This window comes from Canis lupus, chromosome 12 (assembly GCF_048164855.1).
Source record: "Canis lupus baileyi chromosome 12, mCanLup2.hap1, whole genome shotgun sequence".
Classification (NCBI taxonomy): Eukaryota; Metazoa; Chordata; class Mammalia; order Carnivora; family Canidae; genus Canis; species Canis lupus.
Genome location: NC_132849.1, coordinates 25,703,837 through 25,718,131, shown reverse-complemented (window position 1 = coordinate 25,718,131; position 14,295 = coordinate 25,703,837). Strand labels below are relative to the sequence as shown.

The 14,295-nt window shown below is 53.3% G+C and overlaps 1 protein-coding gene and 1 long non-coding RNA gene across 7 annotated transcripts in view; one reads left to right on the top strand and one right to left on the bottom strand.

Moving 5' to 3' along the window:
• ATOH8 (atonal bHLH transcription factor 8) overlaps window positions 1-14,295 on the bottom strand; it is a 34,961-nt gene that overhangs the window by 19,648 nt on the left and 1,018 nt on the right. For 5 of the 6 annotated variants that reach the window (XM_072770068.1, XM_072770072.1, XM_072770071.1 and 2 more), the window contains exon 2: window positions 6,616-6,807. In XM_072770068.1, coding sequence (XP_072626169.1) covers window positions 6,616-6,807 — 192 coding nt within the window. Of the gene's footprint in view, window positions 1-205; window positions 2,874-6,615; window positions 6,808-14,295 lie in introns of those variants that run through there. The other variant, XM_072770069.1, reaches the window with a different exon arrangement.
• On the top strand, window positions 4,511-14,244 carry LOC140601320 (uncharacterized). The gene is made up of 4 exons (XR_012004347.1): window positions 4,511-4,671; window positions 7,487-7,931; window positions 10,561-10,678; window positions 13,362-14,244. It is a non-coding gene; the product is annotated as an uncharacterized lncRNA (long non-coding RNA).

Here is a 14,295-nt window from a genome sequence, read left to right as displayed (position 1 = left end):
CCACCAGGCCCGCCTCGCAGAACAGCTAATCAAAACCACAGCGCCCCGAATGGGAACCAGGCGTGCTCCCAGCTGCAGCCAGAGGCCGCCAGGCGACTTAACCCGGTGTCAGGCCTCGCTGGCGGTGCAGCGCTGGGGGTGCTCAGAGCTGATGACACCCCCGGCCTCCCCCCACCCCACCCGGCGCCACCCCCAGCGCCACCACCAGTGGGCTCTTGGCTCCCTGCAGCTAAATGGAGCCTCCACGTGCTGCAGCCCAGCTGCTTACATAAGAGCTGCTGCTCCGGGGCAAGGCGCTGCACCCGGCATTTGTGGGTGCGGGCCACCCCGCTGGGCAGCGTGCGAGCTCAAGGGCCCCACAGGTCTCCAGAGGTGAGAAGCATGGAGTTTGAAACCAAAGAGACACAGGCTCCAAAGGGCTCCACCACTTGTTAGCTATGTGGCCCTGGGCAAGTGCCCCCCCACCCTTGGCCTCAGGTTCCCCTCTGTGCAATGGGGGGGAGTGGTCCTAACTTGCAGGGTTACTGTGATATGAGGCGCAGATAATGTATGTGAGGTGTCTGGCAGACAGTGGGCACTTACCCCCTGGTTGACACGATTGTTGGCGAGAGTTTATTAGAATTATTACCGTGCCCAACCAAACATGCATGTTTTTTGGTATGAATCCATGAACTTTAAAAGCCCGGGGAATTTCTGGGTTGGCTGCACACTCCCCTCCCCTTATGGGTGCAGGACCAGGGGTTTGGGCTGAAGTGCTAGAGAGGGAGGGGTCCTCCATTCAGAACTGCTCATCCTTATCTGCCTTTTGGTTGATCAGTGAATGACTGATCCACCCCAGGCACTGCCCTTTTCTGAGATACTCTTTCATGGGGTTCTACATATGAACTTGTTACCTTACTATTATAAATTCCTGAGATTTCCTCTCTGGCATTCACTGAGAAACCAGCCCTTTCTTAAGTGGGACCTTGTCTAATTCTTCCAGCAAGGTGGCAAGGAAGGCATGTGGGTTCTCATTTTACAGATGAGAGAAGGGAGGAAGGAGAAATCAGAGAGGTTAAGGTCACACAGCTAGTAAGTGCCGGTGTCAGGACTCAAACTCAGGTCTCTGGCCCCAAAGCTCTATACTGTGATTCTATGTCACAGTCTTGCTGAGGTTCTCTCCCTGTTGGGATTTTGTATGCCTTAAGGTTCAATGCCAGCACTTCAGAGAACTGAAAAGAATGGTAAGGTCCAACTTAACACCCACCTACACAGATACCCTTTCTCCGGGGTCCTGGGCCAGGGGTCACTGACCTTCTGCAGGGATTTCCAGAGGGACACTCTGGCTCAAAGAGGTGCCTAGGGAGGAAAGGGTTCTCTGAAGGATGTATGCATCCCCAAGGGTGATCAGCTCAAGCATCAGAGGGGTCTTCCCATGTCTCTGTGATTTTCTGATCATGAGTGGTTGGTTGGTTCTGTCTTGTTATGCCCGAGACTCCGGGTTTTCGTTTACGCACAGCATGCTGGGGTGAAGGGAGGAATGTATGAGTGCATGTCCAGAGAGGAGCAATTTGGAGATGGGGACAGGAGGGAAGGTGAGGAGAGTGTGAGAGAGGAGGGAAAGCAGCACCCCGCCTCTACCCCCACCCGCTGGGACCACCCGGGGAACATCAGAGGACTGAGTTCCGCCTTCCGGGGAAAGCTGGCTCTGAGCTCACCTGTGAGGCTCCCCAGCCAATGATCCCTCCAACCCAGGCCCTGCCAGACTTTTGGACTAATGATGTCAAATGTGAGAGCAGAAACGGCAGCTGAGAGAACACTCTGTGTTAGAGCAAACAGCTGGCGACAAACGTCTATGTAATTGGAATGCCAGAAAAAATAAATTGCATCCATTTTTATGACTAGAAGGGAATTTGATGGTGGTTTCCCACCCACCCCCCCTTTTATCCCAGCATAGATGGATTCTATGGGCTTTGAAGGCAAATGGTATTTAACTCAGTAACTTGGCCAGGAAGATTTGGCAATAGAACCTCTTCTCACATACCCACTTCCATGTGGGAGGCAGGACAGGAAAGGGCCAGAGGGCCCCCACACACACACACCTCTCTTACTGGCTAAGGGACTCTGGTCAAGTTCTTTGAACCTCAACTTCACTATTAGGGCAATGGGACGGCACCAGCACCCACCTCGAAGGCTTGGTGGGAAGAGTCACGAGGTGATCCATCACAAGACCTAAGCACCATGTCAGACCTGTAATCTAGGCTCTAAGAACCTCAGGTATTATCAGTGTTCTTGGGACACACCGCGTGGGGGTCCCAGCAGTTCCTGTGGGCAACCTCAGATCTGTGTGAAATGCCCATGAAGGGCACAGGGTAAGTTAAAAGTGACACATGTATTCATTCAGACAGGAAAAGGGGCTAAGGTGACCTCAGCTTGGAAAACTCAACCCGAAAGGGCCTCAGAAATCACTTCTGATGACAACTCACCTTATAGAAGTGGACACTGAGGCCCCAGTGGGGGTGACTATGTACATGCAGGTGGGGACAGAGCTGGGACAGTGCCCCTTGGTAGACACTCTGGGGACACAGGTGGCTGGATCCAGCCGGAGCAGGAGTTCTTGCTTGAGACTCTGCCTCATGTGTTCTGGGGCTTGGGTACAGTCCACATAAACAGCAGGAGCCACCAGGTCCTGTCTGAGGCCTGGGCTCAGTCACTCAGGCAGTAAGGGGCCCCTCGAAACACCCTTGGTTCCCAATGACCCCCCGCCCAAAACCGATGTACCACCTCAGCGTGTCCCCAGCACCAAAGCTACCGAAGTCTGCACACGAGATGTCTTTCCAAAAAGGAGTCAGGATGCCCTGGGACCTGCCATCACCAAGAAAAGCCTCCCCTGCCTAGAAAGCAGCAGGAAAAGAGGGAAGATGGGAAGTCAGGTGGAGCTGCACCCACTTCAGGGCTTCCCCCAGCCCAGATCACCCACAGGGTGAGGAGCAACCCAGCCTTGCAGAGCCAGCCTTCCCCCAGCCGGCACAGCCCGGGGGGCCCTACCAGCTGTCCAGGCTTCTGGAATACCCTAAACTCAGGGCATCACGTCCATGTCTTCTCCCCCATCCTCAAACGGCCTGCAAGCAACCTGAGGGCAGGGACTTGCCAGCCACTTAGCACCAGGGTTTAAACTATGCGGTCAATATTAGTAGCTGTTCTTATTATTCCATAGGTTAAAGTTTTTGGAAAGGGGCATCCTGGATTGTGGGAAATAAGTCCTTTCCTATTCTGCAGGTCTGGCAAACACCCCCACCCCCCACCCAGGTGTGAAACAGTCCTGTTGTTCTTCCTCTTTCTTCTCCGCCTCCTCCTCCAAAGCTCCTAGGAGTTGCTGCTTTAAAAACAGGAGCTGCAGAAACATGGCCCAGAGCCAGGTGCTTAGCGTGCATTATCTCCAGCTACAGCCAGAGTCAGAACTGAGCTCTCCAGGGCCCATCCACTCCTACCCGCCCCCAACCCCTACCCCCATCTCTGGGCTGGGCGGCCTCCTACACAGGCCTCACTGCACGATAGAGGCTTCCAAACGAGGCTCTGAACCCTCAGAGTTGTGTCCCTGTGAGGCTCAGAGACAGAGGACGCGCGGGTCAAGGGATGCAGGTCTCTAGCACCTGGCAGGGAAGGGCTGAAATGGGCCAAAGATGGCACCTGGGGCCTGGTGGTGGTGGGGGGCGGGGAGCTGATTCACTTTCCAGCTCATTCTTCACAGGTGGGGGCACCACATGTGGCAGCTCACTAGAGCTACAAGGGATCTCAGAAGACATTGCACATGATCTCTCAAGGAGGTAACCCAAGAAAGGATTGCCCAGCCTCTTGCGGACACATTAACTGTGAGCAAGCCATTGAGTGAGACAGCTGAAATTCCTATCAGTGGTGCTGGTGAGGGTCACCACTGTCATAGTTGCCATTTACAGAGGACTTGAGCCAATCACTTTCATTGGCACGTGTTTTCTAGCTACTTCCCTTCTTTGAGCCTGGCTCATCCCCATCCCCAAACCCTCAGTAGCCACAGGGGAGGGGGACAGAGGCTTGATCTGAGCTCCAAATCCATTTACTCTGTTTACAGGGACTATGGAGGCTCAAGCCCCAGTGTGGAACTCACTGCACATGTTTAATAAACACTGAATGAATGAATGAATGAATGAATGAATGAATGATCAAGTGAACTTCCAGGGATACCAGGCCCCTAGGTTCTGGTCAATAAAACGGTGGCCTGCCCCAGCTACTCAGGGCCACTGGATGGTCTGGAGACCATCCCTGAGGACACCTCAGGACTCACCTACCTGCACGGTGACAGACATGCAGGAAAGCACAAGCCACAGAAATGGGGTGGTCCTGTGAACCCCTCCAGCTTGCCAGGGCTGAGTGCTGGGGCTGGACAAGTCCTCAGATGTCCCGGCAACTCCAGAACCCTGTCCATCTAAGTTCCTTTGACAGTGCTGATTATGTATAGGTACAGCACCTGGGAGACAGCAGCCCTGGAACAGCCACCCAGCAGGAGGGGTCACGGAATGCAAGCAACCCCACGCTCTTCTGAGGTGAGGCAAGACCTCTACTTGGATGCAGAGGCTGGGAAGTGCCTGAGAAATCACTGATGACTGATGTTCCCACCACGCCCAGTCATCAGCCACAGAACTGAGGCTTGGAGAGGTAAAGAAATGGGATGGCATATGATGACACAGCTGGTAGGTGATAAGAAGGGACTCTGATGCCCTGAACCACCACCTGCCACCTCAGTCTCCCAATCTAGACAATGGGGAGTTGGACCAGATGGTCTCTAAGGTGTCTCAGAATCAAGGTGATTCAGGGGAAGCCAAAACCTCATCTCTGCTGGACATCTTCACCCCACTCCCCTTCTGTCCTCCCCAGCCCAGGCCACTACCTGCTCTAATCAAGGAACAGGGAAGGAAAGGGGCCTCAGCACTCCTGTCTCAGTGCATGAGGGGGAGTGTGTGGGGGGGGTGAGGAGGTGAGGAGATGAGAGGTGGATCTGGAGCAAATGGCGCCTGCCCATCCTGCCCATCCACACCTCCAGGCTGCCTGAATGCCAAGGGAAGTTCACCCAGAGTTTACAAACCTCCTTTGTCACAGAGCCCTGCATGGAGCCATCAATCACGCCTTTAATTTACCCGTGTCACTTTCCAGAGGAAAGCTGCCCTGCCAGCAGCCAGTGGTGCTTCCTCTCACCCACTTGATGAGGACTTCATCTAATTGGTCCACGTTAAATCACTCCCAGGAATGCAATGTACAATTACTGCAGCAGCAGCAGCAGCAGTGGCTAGCTGGCGGCAGGGACATTCATGGCCCTCCCTGGCGGAGGCAGGAGAGTCCATGGGGGGCCTCCCTGGCCCAAGGCCCAGAGGCCTCTGGGAAACCTGGAGAACCCAGAGAGGAGCCTTCTGGAATGGGGAGGTGGGGGGGCTGGGGAAGGAGTGTCAGGGATGAGAGGGAAAGGCAAACCAGGAAGGAAGGAGGAGGTGGAAGGAAGGAGGGAGGATGCCAGTCACCGGGCTCCCCCACCTTCTCCATCCCTGGATGCCCAGGGGAACCAGGCATGTCTCACGGCCTCTACCCACCTCATGGATACAGACTAGGTCCCACGCTCTGTGTCTCTTCCCCTAGCCTCATAGGAACAGAGATCCAGAGGGCTTCCATAAGCCTTGCTCAGTACTGCCTGGCACTGACCCCCAAATGGAAAGGGTGGGAGCACAGGCCATTTAGGGACCAGAGCTGTGCCCACCACCTTTCCCTCTGCACACATTTCTCCAAACACATCAAGCTCTGGACAGGCTGTTTCCTCTGTCTTGGATGCTGTGCCCTGCTTCATCTTCCTGGTGACCTCCTGGTGGTCCTGGGCCCAGATCCAATACCACTTACAGTAAGATGCCCTTTCAAACTCCCTTGGGCACGAGAGGTAACCTGTCCCTCCTCAGCCCAGCCTTCCACCAGGCAGGACAGACCTCTAAGACCACCTTGCCATACCATACCACCCGTATCTACTGGCAGCGGGGTCCCTCTGACCATCCTGTGAGCTTCATGGGGACTGGGACCATAGGTTTGTTACCTTTACATCCATGTCCACATGCTTGGTACATGGCTGGGGATCAGCAAATCTCTCCCGAATGAATGAACGAACTACGAATATCACTCGCCTTAACACATGGCCTCAAGTAATCCACAGGCCAAGTCGTACTCCCAAACATGCTGAAGAGCTCTCGTGGGCTGTCACCCTGCTCAGAGGATCTCATTCTGCTCATTCTGATACATCTCTCAGAGGCCACATGGGCAGATCAGCACCACAGAAAACCAGAAAGAGCTTCAGATACACCATCTTCCTCATTAAGTGAGCAAACCCAGGCCCAGAGGCTCAGGGTGACTGTCCAAGGTACCCGCTAGCCCCGTTACCAGGAGTAGCGTCCCTCCCATAATCCCAGCTGTGTGAGGAGCTCTGAAGCTGGAGCGACCCCCAAAACCTCGAAGAGGCTCATCTTGCTGGCCCGGTTAGAAGCCTGAGTGAGAGTGGGATGCCCCAATTTCCGTTCCCATCTCTCCTGTCCCCCTCCAGAGGCTGCTGCCCCAGGGGCTGGCACATACCTTGCGCTTCTTGGCACGTCCCTCAGCCTGCAGGGTGCGGGTGCAGCGCTGCACACACTCAGAGAAGCTGAGGTTGCTGTGGTCGGCACTGTAGTCGAGGTCGGCCAGCCGCGCCAGGGACAGGATGTAGTTACAGGCGATCCTCAGGATGGCCAGTTTGGACAGCTTCTGCCCATATGAGTAACACGGCACCTGGGGGTTGAGAAGGCATCAGGAGGGGCTGCCAGGGTCTCTGTGCTGAGCAGGGCCCAGCAGGGCACCCTGACCAGATAGGCGTGGGGCCACCCACAATGATGTCCCATTGCCCAAGAGGGGATTGCCAGGCAGCAGACATGGCCTGTCTAATCCTTTGACCCGGATTTTATTTTCTAATCTAAGCACCCACTGTTTTCCTCACACACATCTCAAACACACATCTCAACTCATCCACTCACAAACTCCGGGAGGCATCCATGTTCCCATCTTGTAGGGGAAAAAAACTGAAGCTCAGCTTAGGCCCACAAGGCATTAGAAATGAAGCATGCGCATTCCCACCATCACAGGGCTCTGTCCACCTGCCCTCCCTAAAAAGAAGTCTGTCTGAGAGAACCCACATATTTCATATTTTTCAGCTCTGATATTCCACTCACTCACTTATGCAGCAACACTTGTTCTGCTGGACACTGGGGGTCCAATTGTGAATAATAACTTGGTTCCTGATTTCAGAGAACTCACACTCAAGAGAGCTGTTACAGTGTCATAACAGAGTTAGGTACCCAGCACGGTGGGAATGTACAAGAAGGAAAGTGCCAGTGCTTAGCTATGAGGGCTTTCTTTTTCCTTTCTCTTTTTCTTTATGCTCTCTGGACCTGGGTCGCTGTTGGGCATACAGGTGTATAATATATATTTACAGCCCCAACCAGATTTGACATGCTTTTCAGTGACTCATTGCCAAGTGGACACTCACTAATTCCATAGGGGTTTGTATGGGGTGAAGAGATGGAGTCTCTACCTTTCTACACTGTCCACCAATGTTTGTACTGCATGAGCAAAAAGCGATGAAGACTACAGCTGAGCTCTGTGCTGAGGCATGGAAATGACTCCACCAAGTCCATCTGACAGGTGCGAACCGACACAGCCTACTGCTCCTCTGATATACCTACCATTCATGTAAATGGCTGGACTGTGCTCACCCAGCCACCAGGGCTCTGGTTTCCTCCTCTCCCTGGCTCTCCAGGATTCATACACAGCATCCACCTCTACCACTGATTCTGGTACTCATCAACTGTCATCCCACAGAGTGGGTCACCACAGCATGTCCATTCAGCAAGTATTTGGTGAGTATCCTCCATATACCAGGCATTGCTCTGGACCAATGGTCCTCTACTGGGGATGATTCTGTGCCCAGGGGAAGTGTTGGCAGTATCTGCAGACATTCTTAATTGTCAATATTGGGGAACAGTGAAGGGAAGGTGGTACTGGACCCTACTGGTTGGAGGCCAGGGATGCTGCTAAAGCATCCTGCAATGCACAGGGTCCTGGAAGGCCACCATACACAAATGATCAGCCCAAACTGTCACTAGGGCAGAGATTGAGAAAGTACAAATAAGACAGTCACCACAGATGGAGACCCTACATGCATCATCCACTTTGTTCTCACGTTGTCCAGGAGCTATCTGACCTTTCCCACCCAACCCTAAACCAGGGGATACGGGGAAGAGTGCTGGAGCAGGCACCTGTACTTAATAATACTCTAATAACCCCCCAACCGTCCTTAACTCCCAATTATTGTTACTCATTTATAGGTCAGTCTCTGTGTGAGCTGTTGGGGAAGGCCCATGTCTGTAGGATCTAGACAGGTCTTGCCCACAACAGGCCCACAAGAGGGTTCGTTGAAGGAGAGAATGAATGAGCAAAGGAATGATTTATCTCCATGTTCTCCAGGTGGCTCCAGAATGTTTAGAAATGTGCTCAAAACCCTTTCCTCTCTCAGAGGATGAAGATCAAGCTATTCAGTGTAGAACTTAATCACACATACCTTTTGGTCATCTGGGTTCAACTCCTGACTCTAGCTCTCCCTGGCTAGAAGACCCCAGGCAGCTGACATGACCTTTCCAAGCCCGGGCTTCCTCTTCACCTGCTAACAGGGCTGCCCTCACAGTGTGGTAGGATTGAGTGAGATGACAGCACACGGCACGGAGTAAGCCCTGGCACAAGTCAGTGAGTCATTATGATTGGGGGCTGCAGAATTGTCTCCAAGGAGGGGGCTCCAGAGCAAATGAGAAGCAGGAGAGCTGGAGCCAGGACACAATGCCTGCTCATCACCACCTCCCCTAGCCCCCCCACCAGCTGGGGTCCTGAAATGGCACCCAACTCAGAGGCAAGGTTTGCTGTCAAATCTTCCAGCAGCCAAGGAGTGGCCCCTTACCAGACAAAGAAGCCGAAGGAGGGGCAGGTTGGTGACAGAGAGAATGCCAACACCTGTGCATTCACCCAGCCCTGGCTGTGGCTCCAAACTCATCCCAGAAAAGCCAAGAAAAGCAGTAGAACAATGCACTTTGCCTGTTCCCAACCAGAGTGCAGAGAATCTTGCTTTATCAGCCTGAACAAATAAACAAGGTCTGTGGGACAGAAAGGTTCCCGGGAGTCCTGGCACAGGGGAAGGGTGTCTCAAGAGCCAGCCCTGTACCTCCGCCTCTTCTGCACCCCAGGAAGGAGTGCCTATCTGCAAGAGGCCCTTGGGTGCTGGGCACAGCTCTGTGACACAGGTCCCTACTGTTGTTTTCACCTAGGGGCCAGGCTGGGAGTCGCCTGGCTCATTGTGCCCTTGGCCCCTGAACAGATGGGCTTTTCTGCCAGTGGGGACTAGGAATCTCGGGAAGGATCTGCACATGGGGATCCAGCATCATTGCAGGATTGCAGAGCAAAGATGAGGCCAAGACCAACCTAGGGGCTCCGCCCAGGTTCTGGGCCAGATTGCTTCTACCAAAACCCAGATCTGACAAGGAAACCATCTATCAGGCTCTAGTTGTGTGTCTGGCACTACAGTAGCTATTCACAGGTAGTTTGTCCCATTGGAAACCTTCCCCAAAATAAAGGTTGATATCCCAAATGTACATGAAGAAACAGAGAGGTGACATACTGGGCCCCAGTCACTCAGCTAAGACCTGAAGCTACCCAAGGAAGGTACATGGCCACTGAGTTCCCCAGGCTCCCTCCACCACAGCTGGCCACATGTAGGACACTAGCGGCACCTTTTGGGCAGCTCACTCCTCCTCTTCCCTGTCCCCTGAGTGGGAGGTGCTCCTCAGCTCACATGGGTAAGTCCAGACCCTCCCTCCTGGTGCCCATGCCCCAGGATGCAGCCCTCTGGCCCCGGAACCCTGGTTAAGAAGTACCCTGGTCTGGCCTGGCAGCAGGTCCTAAGGAAGGGTGGAAAGAGCTCATCTGAACTGCAGGCACTTACCAGTGACTTTGAGAGATGCCTTCAGCTCTCTGAGCCTTTAGTTCCCTCATCTGGAGACTGGGAACAACAATGCCTACATTGTTTGTCCCTACGTGATTGTTGGGACCAGGCCACCCCTGGCTGTTTATTGTGATCAACTAAGGGTATACTTAATACAATATCTATATTTATCTTTAAATAGCCCAGTGAAGTAGAAATGATTACTTCCACTTTACAGAGAAACACTTGATGCCTTAGCTGGGCTCTTTCCAATTAGCTGGAAGGACTAGGGATTTGGATGAGTCTTTAGGTCAGGGGATGGGCAGGCTGCCTTTGAAGCTGAGGATGGTGAGTTCTGGGCTGATAATCCCATGGGACTTTGGCCTTTGTGCTTACCAGCCACCCCATCACCTGCAGAGGACCCCTTCAGCAGTTGTCGGCTCCCCTAATCAAAGGACACAGGGCAAAGGAGGCAGCAGGGTCATTTGCCTTCAACTCCTAACAGATTGCCTCGCTTCTAGGAAAGTAAAAGGACCTGCTGTCTATCGTCAGCACTGGGAAGCCTTCTGTTTGGTCCAGCCCATCATGCTCTTAACCAGGAAGGGAAGAGCAAGGAGCTGCTTGGCCAAGGAAGTGCAGGTGGGGGAGAGGCCCTCTGGTCTGGTGTGGGGGTGGGGTGTGTGTGGGGCAGATGGTCAGGCCACAGCACATGCCACCAGCCCAGCTGCACAGGGCCCTCCCTGCCGCCTCATGTGAAGGCCATGTGTGCACAGCTGGGCCTGGCCTGGGTGCGGGGCTGCTCCAGGGCCAGGTGGGAGGGGGTCGAAAGGAAAGCCTGGCCTTGCTGGTTGGGTGCGGGGAGAGGCCAGAGTTCTGGCCTTGGCCTCCTGGCAGCACACTGGGACATCTGGTGTATGTGCAGATTTCCTCTCTCCCCTCAAAACTTGAAGCCCCTCAGCCTTTATGGAGGGATAGCAGCCTCTCGGGGCAGATGCCCAAGGTGGCAGTGAGGAGCCCTCAGGGCCTTGCTGTAATCTGACAGATACAGATTCAGGAAGGGGATGCCAAGCAAGTGGAGCCTGGGTCCTCTTCTCGGCTGCCCCTGGAGTCTCCCAGTGGATCCTCACCAAGAGAACTCAGGATGGGCCGTGAGGGGACATTGGGATGGTGCCCCCAAACCTACACTTCCCTTAGTCTCAGACCCCATAGGATGCCAGGGGGCCATGACCCCACATGAATTCAAGAGGCTGAGAGGCAGAGCTCTTAAAAGCCTGGGCATTGGAGTGACTCACGGACTCTGATTAGAATCTAGGCTCTACAGTGACGGTGGCACACAGCTATGCAGGCTGTGACTGCACCAGGCCAAGGAGGCACAGCACACTCAAATCTAGTGAATGGTATGCCAAGGAGCTACACAGTGCAAAACTTACAAGGCCCCACGTGGTTGCAAAAGGCTGCGAGAAGTCAGCCAACTTACATGAAGCTCTCTGAACCTCAGTTTCACTATCTGTGAAACGAGGGGGAGATAATAATAATAATAATAATAACAATAATAACAATGACAACATCACTGTAACATATATGAGGTGCCTAGCACAGTGCTCGGCACAAAGCAAGCATCTGATAAATGGTAGTTTCTAGGAGTGCTGTTAAAATGAATACAGAATGTTTATTTCCACATCTCTCAAGGCCCTGCCTGGCACTGAGGACACTATAAATGCTAAGGAATGTTCATTCCTCCTACAGCCCCCATGCCTTTCTTCATTTGCTCTTTGCAAAGAAGCTATGTGGGGGGTGAGCCTTATCACCATTTTCCAGCTTTAGCAACTGAATCCCAAAGAGGGAAAGTAACTTTCCATGGTTATGCAGAAAGCATGCAACAGAGCCACCATTCAAACCGTGGCCTCTGGACTCCTCATCCAGTGCTCTTTTAACCATGTCAGGAAATTGCTTAGGGACACAAAACTCCAGACCAGAGCCATAATCCCAGAACTGATCTCAGTGCTGTGATGGCAGAGGCTTCATTTTAGGCAGAATCATCCTCCTCCTTTCTCTTCTTTGCCAAGGGGCCATTTCAAACAGTCAAACTCGAGCCTAGATCCAGAGCTACAGCCTATCTGGATCGGGGTATGAGAATGTGTGTGTGCATGTGTGTGCATGTCTGTACCTTTCACATGTGGGATTGAGGACCAGAGGAGGAAGGAGCTCCTTTAGGACGTAGGGTTTCCTCCATCAGATGAGTGCTGCGGTGGGTGCAGCCTCAGCCCCTGGCTCTGAGATCACAAGTGTCCTACCTCTATCTCCTTCCCTCCTAGATGGCAGGCAGATGCCCACTATGGGCTGGCAGCTCTCTGGGGAAAGGGACAGAATGGTCTGAGCAAGGAGAGAACAGACAGGAGCATGCACCTCTGGGCCTGTGTATTTGTGTGTCCTCTTGGCCATGTGTAATGATCATGTGTCTAGACATAGGTATGTCCCTGAATCTGCCCTTTTTATGTAGAACTTCCCCACAGAAAGGGTAGGAATGAAAGGAGACTAGGATTTAAATAATCTCATCTCAGACTCAGCCATGTGGAAACCAGCTTCCGATTGTTAATAAACATGACAGATACAGATGGCACTGTGGGAAGCATTTGGCCAGGCAGGCATTCCAGAAACTGCTATCATCTTCCCTAATCCACTAAGCAATCTTGGACAAGTCTCCTTCCTTCTTTCTCTAGGCCTCAGTTTTCCATTCCATTAAATGGGGTAATTCAACCTGACAGGATGTTTAGTTCAAACAGGATGGAATATTACTGAAAAACCACTGGGTAAATGAGACGTTTAGCTGAGTTCAGTACATGGAGACCATGAATACTTCCTTGGAAATGAAAGAGGCAGCCAGAGGGTCAAAAGGGGACATGAACTGGTAGTCAAAGGACCTAGGTGGCAGCCCTGCCCTGCTTCTCACCAGCTGTGACCCTCTGGGCATGTGGCCTCCCCAAACTGAGAGCATTTACCTAGTTGCAAGGTAAGCAGGTGGACAGGCATCTTTCTACCCACCTGTCATCCTTCCATCCTGCGAGTAGGTTGCAAGATGCTCTGTAGGATGCCACCCTCTCCAGGCATTCAGACCCAGACCTGCTGCCCAAGAGTAAGCCTGAGTGTTCCACTGGGCACACTGCCCAGTGACCCAACTGGCAAGGCTGGCCACCTCACTGACCAAGCATCTTACCCAAATCCAAGCAAGACACTTTGGCTCGACTCATAGAGCCTCTTTTCTCCCAGAAGCTCAATCCCCTTCTCATGGATGGACACATGCACCTGTCCTCTCCACCCGCAGGAAGAAGAAGAGAGTGGGATCCAGAAAGAAGATCATGTTTTCTAAAACGCTTTGTTGTTGGCTAAAGCCAAGAGACGTTGAGTAACTTTCTTGGAGACACACAGGAAGTCAGCTGTAGAGTGTGCCAAAAACCTGAAGTCCAAACCAGTCCCATCCACCCCTAATCCTTCCCCCTTTCCCTGTGGGGGTGGGGGCAGAGGGCACTTACTACCTTCTTCTTAGACCTCCCTTCTCTCTAAGAAAATGAGAAGTCTAGAACCCCAGGGCAGTCCCAGTCTTGTTTAAAGTAATTGCAAAACTGCTCCTCCCCACTACATGTAATTCTCAGATAACTGTTCTTCTCCATCCCCCTAGAGGATGCTGTCTGGTGAGGGCGGCACCCACCAGCCCCAAACTGAGAAGCCCCTGGCCCACCCCGGGACTAGACTCTGAAGATCCCCCAACTAACCGGTCCCCTCAGTAGATCTGCCTGCTTCATTCACCATGAGCTGAAGGTCAGCAGCGGAGGGTATCCCCTGGGAAGGCTCTCACCAGCCAATTCTTGAGGCTGCCACTGGGGAGGGAGAGGATACGGGCTTGTAGCCCGGATGCTTAAGGATACCAGGGCGATGCGGTGCCCGGCACCAAAGCAGCCTGAGTGTAGGGGTATCCCTTCTGGAAGGCAAAACCAGGTCCACTCCTCCGCAGCATCTGGGTCTCCCAAGACCCAGACCACGCTCAATGCCCAAAGAAGAAGGGTCTCCCCCTCCCCCCTCCCTTGCCAGGGACAGATTCCTACATTCCCTCTCTCCGCTTCCCACCGCGCTCAAGGGACTGGAGAAGACAAACACTCGCTACCATAAAAGTGAACTATGAGGGCTGAAGTCAGATGCGCAGAAGGGTCGCCCCCCGGGGGGGGGGGTGGGGCGAGGGACGAGGCTGCGGGGAGGGGGGC